The sequence below is a fragment of the Microchirus variegatus genome, assembly GCF_963457635.1.
Source record: "Microchirus variegatus genome assembly, chromosome: 21".
NCBI classification, from domain to species: Eukaryota; Metazoa; Chordata; class Actinopteri; order Pleuronectiformes; family Soleidae; genus Microchirus; species Microchirus variegatus.
The window spans coordinates 13,014,391-13,026,842 of NC_139822.1; the positions used below are offsets into that span (position 1 = coordinate 13,014,391).

A 12,452-nucleotide genomic window follows, 5' to 3' on the forward strand; every position below is an offset into this window, starting at 1 on the left:
ATAATTTTCATTTTGGTGATGTTAACTTCATCCAAGCATCCAGGTTTTGTTTTTATTTTTATTTAAAATGTCATGTAAATTGTTCTGTGCGTTTGACATAGTTTTATGTGTTTTAATCCTGTTCTTTTCAAGAATTCTGGTCTAATAAGGAAACGTATATATCACTTTATACTTCAGAAGAAAACACCTGAGAATCTCTAGAAAGTTCCTACCTGTCTGATTCTCATATGATAACTCTCAACACAACCTAGTGTATTTATCGCTCCCTCCTGCAACCGTTGCCGCGCCGTGGTTTGACGCATTGCAGATCTGCTCTGACCAATCAGCGGCGCCTGTACAGTGCACAGAATATTGCGGCTCTGCTCCGTCCAATCAGAATCCGCCTTTCAAATGCAAAACCGCTACTCTCCCCAGTGTCGTCAGACGCAACGTTTAGAACGTATTCTTCCGCCTATATATAAATCCATGTAACACAATATAGTCCGTCATTCTCTGTGTTGCCGTGTGTTCTGATACATTTGATAGATATTACACTTACTGGCTCTATCCTTACAATTAATCAAACCCAATCATATTCAGTGTGTTTTGTTTATCAAAAAAAGAAAGATATTTTTCTGCAGATTCTGACAGATGCTTGGGCTCTATTTACATACATATTAAAGCTGTTCTATCTGCACTCATCATTCTACACTCACGTTTTAATGTATATGATGTAACCACATAAGTACAATAGATGCCTATTGCAGCTAAACAGGTTCAGATTACGCTGATACTGCCTGACTATGATTTTAATGCCAGATAAAGAAGCAGCCAATTGGCTCATAGACATCAGCAGACTAGACTGGAGCAAGGAGGAAGGGACATGTGGCCACACAGAAGATAATGCAATAAGAGCCTTAGAGGAAGACGGATACATATTAAAGTCTATTTGACTCTGAACAGCACTCTGTGTGCACACGTGTTGTATCATATTCAGAGTTATACACACAGAAAGGCTCCCAAAGCCAAAAAAAACATCCAACAAATCAATGTTTTGCACTTTAATATTAAGTGCACATCACACAGTTTTGACTGCATGTGTGCATATGAAATGAAACGGTGTGGACAACATTTAAAATAGTTGGCCTGATTCATGTCGAGCAGGGATTTCAGGTGATGATTACACACTCTGATGGGGCCCTTTGCACGGCAGCAATTTAGACAGATTACAGTAGAAAAACCACACGGGAAATAATCAACCTTAGCTTAGACAGTGGTTCACTGTCACACAGACTGTCCTGACTTACATTGAACTGAACCAGGCTATGTGATTGGCAACACCTGTGCTTTTTTCAGACTTTACTTTAGTGTACACCTATATATGAAGAAAGTTTAAAAACCAACTGCAAAATGTATATTTAAAAAAAAAATTTAAAAGCTGCTATGCTTGGGCCTTCTTTAGCCTTTTTAGCCATTTTCATGGCAGCCATTTTGACAATTAATTGGTGGAAATGCACAGGTGTGTTAATGCTAATATTAGCATAATATGAATATGTCGTGTGCACCTGGAAAGTGAGGAAGCTAAATTGATGTGCCTGTCATTCGTTTGTTTTTTTACACCTGTCATTCTCCACAGGTGTGATGCCAAATTGGCTGCTGTTAGTTGTTATGTTTTTTTAAGTGTAATTATCCAGTAACTGCCCTGGGGCCACGGGTTTACTGCAAGTCATGCATGTAAATTAAACGGGGAGCAGTGTGTTAAATGAAACAAAATTTAAAAATAAAATGTTCTATATGATCTCGGTTTACCTGTACATCTCGTACAGGTGCACGGAGGGACGTGCCGTGCGCAGAGACATGTACATAATCGGGCTCTTTGTGCGCGCGTGCACGCGGAGAGAGACGGCTCAGGACGCCTCGAGCGATTTTCTCCCCAGCGCGGAGGGATACAAAGAGCCGTACAGAAGTAGTTCGCCGTGCCTACCTGCCCGCCTCTAGCCAGCCTTGTACAGTGGCAGCCGTCCATTTCCTCTCTCCAGTAGCGCTAGCACACCAACGTCTCCAACTCTAACAGACATGGTGAGTACTATATCAACCTATGCGACATTTGTGTTTCGAGAGGTGTGTGGAATTGACGAAATACAAACCGTGGCTTCTAAAAATCTCCCTGTAGTCGTTCACTTGTTGAAATATACTCCATGCCTCCATTTCAGAGAGCGCGAGTAGAATGGATTCGTACTGTTGCACCTATGGGTTAGCTAGCTAACTAGCCGTTAACACTCGCGGTAAGACATAGCGACTCATGGCTGCGAGTCAGAGACTCATTATCGCATTGCTGTTGCGGAATAATGTCGTTATTTGGTGTTAGTTGGCGTGTGATGTTTATCACGGGCAGTGTCACTGATTGCAGCAGTTCGGCTGGCTGTCCATGTTAGCGTTTAACGCTAATGCCGTTTCCCCAGTGACTGATATTTCTAGTATCGGACATCTCAGTAAGACCAGTCAACTGAGCACTTTCGCTTTGAAATTATGTGAAGTTTACTTTGTTTCTGTTTTAAGTAAGGCTTGAAATGTGACCGTTCGTTTACAATGTGAATGCAGATACTCGTTCACATAAGACATTCAGAATGATGGGTGAGGTGATGGTGTGGTATGGACAGCCCTGCACTTCTACTGCAGCTATCTGAGAAAATGTTTAGTATTATTGTCATTATCCTGAGCAGTATTAAATACGACTATCACACACGAAACACTTCTGATTATGATTCAAAACGTGGTGCTTCCCCTATATAATTAATGTACCCCAGAATAACTAAGATATATGATAACATATCTGTCATTTTAGAGCGCTTGTGGTTAGGATTGGGATATGAAACAATAATGATCACAATCCACTTATTTTATAGTAAGATAAATATGTTAGTTATATCTATATTTTTGCACCGACAAGGTTAACATGTTTGGCTGGAGTTCAGCCTCAAATTTGTTTTTAAAAAAAAAGTCTATAGATCTGTTAAACAAGCTGTTGTTTTACCACACCAATTTGGTTTCTTAAACTTTCCCTTGGGAGCTAACATTAAAGTGTAATTGTGTGACATTTATTTCAGTAATTGTCATTGACTGACTAAAAGGAAAATAAACTTGATAACCTTCTATACAACCATACCAATAGTTATCAATTGCAACCAACGTTTAGTCCAGGACTGTCTCCTCAAAATTGTTATTGTGCCGAAATCCATATCTGTGTCGGTGTCCCTGTAAAAGTAAAGAGTGGGATCATTTTTCCTTTCTGTACTGGTGGTGGGAGTTGTTTTTTTTTGTTGGTTGTTTTTTCTGTGTGTATTTATACTCACTGTTCACACTCATACAGTGGTAACACTAAATACATATGTTGGACCTATTGTGTACTTTTTTATGGGCTACATGGCAGGACTTTATTGGACACAAACTGTGTTTTACAGATGCGGTCATTCTCACGTTGTAGCTGTGCGTTTCTGGTTTTCTGCCCCAGCAGTGTATAGGGCTGGTCAGCAGCAGTCTTCCAGGATAGATCTACCTCTTTAACAAGCCACAGCTGACAAGCTGCACTTGGTTCAGTGCATGTCTGTATCTACACTAAACCTCCAGTACCTTGCAATGCTTGAAAGAACAAATGCATTTTGTTTTCATAAAATTTTACCTCATCTTTGGAATTGAAAATCCCAATTGATTAACTGGAATGCATAAGCAGAAATAATAATAATAATAAAAAAAAAACATTGCCAGTGTATTACCTGCAGTAAAATGTCTATATCCCAGGTACATCAAATTGTACATTATAACACGTTTGGACTGGATTGAGTAATAGACAGTTTATGGGAGCTTGTTCCAGCATTTTTTGATGGAGATGACCTCCTCAGACTCTGAACCAAAGCCCAAAACACAAAAGTTAATTGCCAAAATTTACAGTGCATTTTTGGCTGGACAATGTGACCCAAGGGGTTATCATGATTTTCAGAATTTTTCAAACCAGTCTATCAATAATTATCACAATAAATAAATGTGAGATCATTTCAAATTGATTTTTACATCTGAGTGAACGTTGAAGGAACAAGTTAATTGTGGTATTAAACCTCTATATTGTCAGAAAATGACAAGCACTTAACTCATCTGAAATTGTCACATCTCAAACTGTGTTTGAGCAATGTATAAATATTAAATTGGTAGGTTTTACGATAATCAGCTTAGCCACTTGCAAGCTCCCATCATGTTATACTTCAACTACCCGTTTTGTGATTGTGTTATAGATACTGTGTTGGGAATGTAGTAAGGAAGTAGTCTGCAAGTTTAAGAAGTGTATGTACAGTCAGGTGCCACTTAAATTAAATTCTTGTAATTTGTTTAAAGAGTCTTGAGTCAAACTTTGCTGGAGTTCGTACATTTGCCACACCTGGAAAACCTATTATATCTATTCAAGAGCATGGCGATTATTGAGCATAATCAAAACTTTTTCTCAAGGAGCATTTCCCTGTAAAAAAGCACACAGCTGCATGTTATTCTTTCTTCTCATTCTCTACTGTTTTATATATAAAAGCAGGAATGGCCATTCTGCCAAGTGTTAGACATTTCCATTGACCTTTACAGCAATTTAGTGCAAACACAGGGTTATAATTACAATGTTTGTGAGTGCAGTTTGTCCCTACTGACTGCTTTAACTTGATCAACTGGTGTTATGCCGAGTTGATGTCAATGATGTCATTAGTCAGGCCATAAGAGTTGCACCTCCCCATAGTAGATTTACAGAACTGTGCAATTGCCACTTTCCATTTCCCAGTTTTGCATGTGTATACATAAAAGCGCTATATTGTATGTTTTTACCTAAATGTATCATTAAAAGTCCTAAGTGTATAAAACTGTGGGGAATATTAGAACATGGCAGGCTGCTGCAGTTTAAGTAATACATGTGAAATGCTGGGCTATCATGCTACACTCACTGTCTAACGAGCACTCTATTGCCAGTCATTGAAGCACATTGACAGGAACTTTGGCTTGGGTATTAGATGGGTTAGCACCTGTTAACCATAAATATAGCTGTTATGCACATGCAAATTCTGTCAGCCTGATAATTGTTCCTCAACAGCACTTAAACCATGTGTACATATGTGCATAGATGGTTGCACCTTCATTTTGTCAACACCACAATGAACATAAATAAAAAATAGTTCACAAAAAAATATGTGTTTTAGCTAGCGACAGCTTCTGGTGTGAGATGTATCCTATGAAAATGTTATTTACAATGTGTTATTTTTTGCATTTGAATAGTATTGGAAATGGTATAGACTTAGAATTTTAAGAATTTGGCTCATTGAGTTCAACCCCAACTTGCTACTCCAGATAAACTTCTGATGAAATGAGTGTGTCAGAGAATGTGATGTGACCAGACCAGTGATGGTGTTGAGGAGGTCAGATGCCCAGCCAACTGATCCTCCCTAGGAGATGCAACCGAAGCAGTGAGATGACAGGGCACAGATTAACACATGACCCACACAAAACCCCTGTGACCTCCCCCAGCCTGGACAGAGTTACTCTTGCACACCTTAAATCAATTTTCCTGACACAGTCAGATGACCTGACCAAGATACAACACGCATTCTCTCTCTCTCTCTCTCTGTCGGTGTGCGATGGATGCACACAGAAAAGTTTGGTTTCTCAAAGTCTCATCTAGTTGGAGTTGAATGATGCGAGGAAGGACATCGTCCAGCCACTCGCACTTCTAGTACAGCAGAAGAAAGATGGACAGGTAGGCAGACAGATTTATTGAGAGAAGGACAGACCGATGGACATACTAGACATCAACAGAAAGACCACTATTCCATCACTTTGCCATCTAGCTACCCTGAAGAGGGGACACATGGACAATTTGCTGCCAATCATCTTGGTCACTCCAGAAGACTTGTGGAAAGGGTCTGTCATATTCCCATCTATCCCTTTACTCTGGAAAAACTGAAAGACAAGTCCTACAATTATTCAGTCATCTGATCGTCACTCTTGTGATTGTCCAACTAATTACCTTTCAAATGGGACTCCTCAGCGAAATGTCTGTGTCTTTCTGCCTGTTTTGATAATTGGGAACAAGTAACAGATGTCTGGCTATAATTGTATTTATCCAGCTACACCTTCCCTGCAAAGACACCATTTCTACCCTTCTTTTCTCATGCTGCCCAACAAAGTTGCTCTGTACCCAGCAGAGGATGAGCTGGTCAATCTGTCCACCCTCTACGACCTCTTGGATGAACAACAGGACTATTTCAAGGAGCTCCTGCAGCAGCAAGAGAGAAGTTACAGAGCCTTCCTTCAGATGCTGATGGACACATCATCAAGCCGCATGGACAGCCTGGTCAGGGAGATGCAGGACTTGAGGAACTGCCTTCATAGAACCAAGGCGGAGTTAGCTGAGATAAAAAAACAGGGCGCCCAGCTCGGCAAGCGGGCCGAATATCTCGCTGAAGGCATGGTGATGGTGCGAGGTGCACTGGACAGCCTCACTGCAAAAAATGCACCGACAGGAGGAGGAAGAAGTGATGATATGAAGCAGCGCAGAACAGGAGGTGGTGTTGGTTTAAGGCTGGATGGAGGACTAAGAGGAGGTGGAGGCAGGAGTGGAGCCATGAGAAAACCAGAACCGAAAGCAGCAAAGCTTGTGGCAGACCTAACTGATATCCGCTTCGAAAATTTTAAGGTTGCACTTTGATAGTAAATGGGTTTAGTTGTTTAGTTTATGTTTTCGTGTGTGTGTCTTGGTGTTTAACGTAGTCCAAAAATAGTTAACATCTGTGTTGAAACGAATGTGGTTGTGGTTTGTCGTAGAAATAATAGTTTGACTAGGTGTTAGGACAGATACTTAAATCTTAGGGCTCTGCATTTGCAAGAATCTGGTGATGTACAGGTGTGATGGTTTTATATTGGGATACTGCAATCGAGATAATGCCCTGGCAAAATACTTTATTTTGAGAGAAACTCTCATTGTAAAATGTTACATGTACATCATATGATGCAGTTTGTCTAGTGGAAGGAGTGAGAGGCAGAGGAGAGTCGAATGGGTTAATGTTTGCTGCTAACTTGAATCACAAAACCACTGTCAAAAAGTCAAGGAAACAGTGCAATGTTGCATGATGTGGTCATATTTTGTGTGTCAATATTTTCTCTTACCCCTGCACTTGGTGTTAAAATTAACACTTGGGTCTCTGTTTAGCTCAAGGTTTTTGTCACACCAGGATCTTCTTTGCTTGTTTCAGTGGTGTCATCCTGCTCTCTGCCTTCCATGTATTTCATATTTGAGTCCTTGTACTTGTTACTGATTGTATTTTTAACACTAGAAGAAAATTAATTGAACAGTGTTTTTTTTAACTGCTAACTACACTCCCTCTTCTGTATTTTTTAAGGCTGACCAACTAACAGAAGAGCAAATTGCTGGTAAGTTGATTACATATGATCATAGTTTTACCTTTCTTTTGCAGAAAGTACACATTTTGTTATCTACGATTATTGATGTATGTGCTGTTGTTGATGGCTTCTCTTTCCTCCTCTTGTTTGCCCAGAGTTCAAGGAGGCATTCTCCCTGTTTGATAAGGATGGGGATGGCACCATCACCACCAAGGAGCTGGGGACAGTCATGAGATCACTGGGCCAAAACCCGACTGAAGCTGAACTCCAGGATATGATCAACGAGGTGGACGCAGATGGTATGCTGGTTCCCTCTGTGCATGGGGAAGGGTTGTGTTGGTATATTAATGTTTCTTTGAAAAACTTACACCTGACTTTCTCTCTTCCATAGGAAATGGGACCATTGACTTCCCAGAGTTCCTGACAATGATGGCAAGGAAGATGAAGGACACTGACAGTGAGGAGGAGATCAGGGAGGCATTCAGGGTCTTTGATAAGGTAGGCCTGTGTCCACACTACTGTGCTTTCACTTAAAAAAAAAACAGCCCTTTCAAACAAAAACAATCTGCATCCATAATGATGCACCTGAAAACACACAGTATATCACTTGACTATTCAAGTACTGGGTGTGTGCATGTTATCAGCTGATTATCCTCTTCAGTTGTTACCTTAGTTTCAGTAAATACAACTAACAAGATACAACAGTGGAGATAAGTAAGAGCATTGTTTTTATTAGGTGGACAAGGACAGGTTTTCATTTACAGTTGACTTGTGGCCAATAAGAACCAAACAGGAAGCAGATGCATGTAACTACGTCATCGAATTGCTCTGTGCTTGTCCAGACTAATATGCAGGCCCTGGAATTTTCCTTTGAAAACAAAGCCAGCAGGGTTTGAAAATATTTGTTTTTGGGGGACTAAAAATGTCAGGGGGGGGCGAAAGACTGGCCCATACAGAGTAAACATTAGTTGGGCTTTTTTGAAGAGAAAATTAAAGTGCAGGTTGGAACCATATTACACAAAAGTATTGCACAAAACTTCCTCCAAATTTGTGTTTCCAAGTCTTTAGCTGACACGTAAGCATTAGACTGTCTGGATCAGTTGTTGTCTCAGTTGAATTCTGTTTGTTTGTGTTTGACTGGCCTCTTGTTTGCCTCTTGGCCAGGATGGCAATGGTTACATTAGTGCAGCAGAGCTGCGTCATGTGATGACCAACCTGGGAGAGAAGCTGACAGACGAGGAAGTAGATGAGATGATCAGAGAAGCCGACATCGATGGAGATGGACAGGTCAATTATGAAGGTACGAGAGATCAAAGTTTCCTTGCAAAGAAAAGATAATGTACATCAGTCATTTAATTTATGAATTGTTGTATTTAAACACTGTTCCTGAAGGATTGTTTATTTTTTTCTCCCCTCACAGAATTTGTTCAGATGATGACCGCCAAATGAACGGGGCTCTCACATCTAAGACGAATTGGTCAAATGTTTCACTTACCTCTTACTGCAAAAATCTACATATATTCATACTGTTCTGTATAGACAACTTAAACTGAATGTTGGAAAACTGAAAATCTGTCCATATAAACAAGCTCAAAAAAGGTAAAAGACAAAAAGAGAAAAACCTAAATGAACCTGCATGTACTGGCTTGTATCCCCCGCCCCCAGCACTGAGCTGCCCACTCAGATCTCAACTCGTTAGTCAAGCAGCCTCTCTGCAGCCGGCTGGTTTGGCCTCTGCTCCTCTGCTTCCTGGTTCCATCTGCCTGATATCATGATAATTATTTGGGCTGGCCAATCGCCTTTCCTCTATGACTTTTCTGTTTACTTCTGTTCTTTCTTTCTGTTCTTCATGCATGCAGCTTTAGAAGGGTTACTGTTGAGAGCCCAAAGGCAGAAAGAAGGCTGTTGTGTGGCCTCGGGTTTGTCCTGGGACCCACAGAGAGGAGGAGGGAGGGAGGGAGGGAAGGAGGGAAGGGTTAAGCAGGAGTGAGTGAACCAGCGCCACCTGCAGTTTGCTTACCTAAATGAAGTCAGCCACGACTGAGATATTTTTCAGAAAATATTAAAATGGAATAAATATGAACTCATTTTAGATTCTGTGTTTCTGGCATGTCAGGATACTCACTTTATCCGTTGTGTGTTTACCTTTTTTGAGGGTGAAGTCTGGGGGGGAGGGCAAAGATTTGAGCCCCTTGGGTTTTGGGCGTGTCCTAGACTTTTGGAGTGCTTGGGTGGACTTTAAAAGCAATGATTTACAAAAGCAGTTTTTGGGGCAATTACAGTACTTCTAGAGTCATGTCTTGTGAAGCGTTAAAGTCGGCAGTGAACTAACATCTGAGGTCATTGCTCACTGTGGCATGCTCGGGTACAGTACATTGCCTCGAACGTTGCATGCGTGTCATTCTAACGAGGGGATAATTTCAGTTTAGTGGGGACGGGGTCGGTGCTTTGCAGCATTTCTATCTGTTTGTGAGTTGGTGTGTGAGTGTGTGTGTGCGTTTGTGAGTGAGTATGGGTGCGGCGAGGCCCGGCCCAGTCCGACTGTTCTGTTCAGTTCAGTTGATCTGCATTCCAAGTTGTACATGCTAGTCTTTACATTTTGTTTTTCCAATAAAATATCATGAACAAAAAACCTTAAATGTTGCAAGTGTTTTATTTTCTGAAAACAAGCCGACCTTTGTCGTCTCTCAGTGAATGACTCGGCTGATTCAAGAGAAGCCTTTGCCTTGTACGTGATCTTTGGGATGAGCTGTCATTGCAGAATCAAACTATTGGTGTGATTGTACAGTATGGTATATTAAAGGAAGGATAAGAAATTAGGTGTGTGTGAGAAATGGAGCGACACTAAACCACAGACCCCAAAACAACATTGTCAATTATCCTTAATCTGGCATTCAAATGTATAAGATGACCACAGACACAATGAATTAAAATGATATACATGTGAACTTTAATATATATATACTGCTGCTTGATGCTTCTTACTTTTCAGCCCTTTTCATGCATTTTGCTAAGGAAAAGTCCTAAATTTGGCTTCCTTAAACCTGCAGATACTCTTAAAACTCTAGTTCTGCAAAATATCTGAAATATCAGTCCCATATCAGAATTATCAGATTTGAAATGCATGTTTATAAAAGTCTAAGTTAAATGCACATGCTGTCATTTGTGAAAGATGTGTTTTTAAAAATGTAAAATAAAACGGGTCATGTTATACACTCACTGGCCACTTTATTAGGTACACAGGACATATTTATTTGAGTCACTGATGTATTTTTTTTTTTAATCCCCTTGAACCCATCTGGTCATTCTCCTCTGACCTCTGACACCAAGTCATTTTTCTCCCAGAGAACAGCTGCTCACTGGATATTTGCTTGTTTTCAAAACATTCTCTTCAAACACAAGAGATGGTTGTGTGTGTGAAAATCCCAGTAGACATTTCATACAATAAACATTTAACAGTTGTTCTTCAGCAGGCCATCTTGACCACATCCACATGCCTAAATGAGTTGCTGCCATGTGATTGGCTGATGAAATATTTGTGTTGACAAGCAGTTGTACAGCTATACCTAATAAAGTTGTCGGGCAAAGTGAGGAGACCAGTGTGTTGTCCCTTCTGCTCTGGTACAACGTGTGGCGCGTGTCAGAGGGACATCTCCAGATCGTCTGTCTGCAGATGAGGGTGTCGCTAGGCAACAGTGCGGGGCATGGGATGAGTGGAAGAGAACGAGGGAGCAGAAAACCAGAGGGAGTCTGAGGAGACAAGAGGGGGGAGAGATGACGAGCTTTAAAGGCAATAATAGAAACTTGAGAGGGAGGTGGAGAGTGAGGGATTAAAAGAGAAAATGAGAAAAGATCCACAGTGTATCTTTAAACTTTTGAAATCCTCTCCCTTAAACACTTAAGCCATGCTTATTTATATATATATTAAATTAAAAACTGTTAACACTAAATGTCATGCTCTATGCTCACATCGTCCCGTTAGAAGAAAGCTATGTCAATGATTTCATTTTCAATTCAATTGCTGATGGTGATTGTGGCATTGATCAGAGGCAGATGGGCCGAGATGGGGAAGAGAGGAAAGAGACGGGAGGAGAAGTGTAGGAGGTGTTAGAGAATTATCCTCCATGAGCAGCTGGAGTTACGTAAGCGTCTGAAGCGTATTAATATCTTGCTGCTCTCTGTTTGCAGATAGTGAGCTGCCACTCCAGGGTTTCCAGTCCAGAAGATTCTCTCTCACACTATCGCCTCAAATTCATCTCCCACACATTCTGTGTACATCCTTAGATGAACTCAAAATCTGCAAAATCACCATAATACAAACACACACAGAGTTATGTACAAACAGACACAGACTTACAAATCCCTGCAGGCTCAAGTGTTCACCCACTTACATTTCAGTCTCAATGAGAAGAATGGTGAGTGGAGACAGAAGTTTTTTTCTTCCATTCATTTATCAAGCTTTTGTTGAGAATTACGAGATTTTCAAATCATCAAAGTGTGATGGCCACAACCCCACCCACATTATTACAAAATGCTATATGCTAAGCCATTATTATGAGATGCTAAGTCATAATTATTGGAGACCAAGTCATTATTATAAGATACTAAGTCATGATTGTGAAATACTAAGTCATAATTATGAGACCAAATATCATGACAAAATGTCATGGTTTAGTATGTCGTCCAAAATTGGACCAAAAAGTCATAGTATAGTATGTTGTCCAAAAACGACATACTATACAACAGCTCAAGTTTCAACAGTTGAGCCGCTATGAACGATGTAAAATCGCGTTTGTCCACAGGAGGACAGTTTAGATAAATGCATCTTGAATTTTCAACCGGGAGCAGCGGGGAGAATCATGTGGTAACTGCTGCTTAAAAATCATCCACACATTTCTTAGATGGTCTATTGATGTTTACAACTGTTGTTAACATCCGTGACATGATCACAGGAGTTCACATGCCACCAGCTAATGCTAAGCACAGCCCCGATCTCCCACCACCAGTGGGTAATCTCTTGGGACTACGAGGTGGAATCGAACCAGCCATCA

At 40.6% G+C, this 12,452-nt stretch overlaps 1 protein-coding gene across 1 annotated transcript; it reads left to right on the forward strand.

Moving 5' to 3' along the window:
* The first annotated feature begins 1,941 nt into the window (after positions 1-1,941).
* Positions 1,942-10,034, forward strand: calm1a (calmodulin 1a). Its single transcript, XM_083908144.1, has 6 exons — positions 1,942-2,058; positions 7,401-7,431; positions 7,557-7,700; positions 7,793-7,899; positions 8,566-8,701; positions 8,822-10,034. Exons 1-6 carry the CDS (start codon positions 2,056-2,058, stop codon positions 8,848-8,850), a joined length of 450 nt encoding a protein of 149 aa, XP_083764270.1. The 5' UTR covers positions 1,942-2,055; the 3' UTR covers positions 8,851-10,034.
* Positions 10,035-12,452: the final 2,418 nt, after the last annotated feature.

Excerpts from the sequence above, each read along its gene's own strand:
- calm1a (XM_083908144.1), top strand. Across the intron at positions 7,701-7,792 it reads CAACGAGGTGGACGCAGATG|GAAATGGGACCATTGACTTC; the intron begins GTATGCTGGTTC and ends TCTCTTCCATAG. Across the intron at positions 7,900-8,565 it reads CATTCAGGGTCTTTGATAAG|GATGGCAATGGTTACATTAG; the intron begins GTAGGCCTGTGT and ends CCTCTTGGCCAG.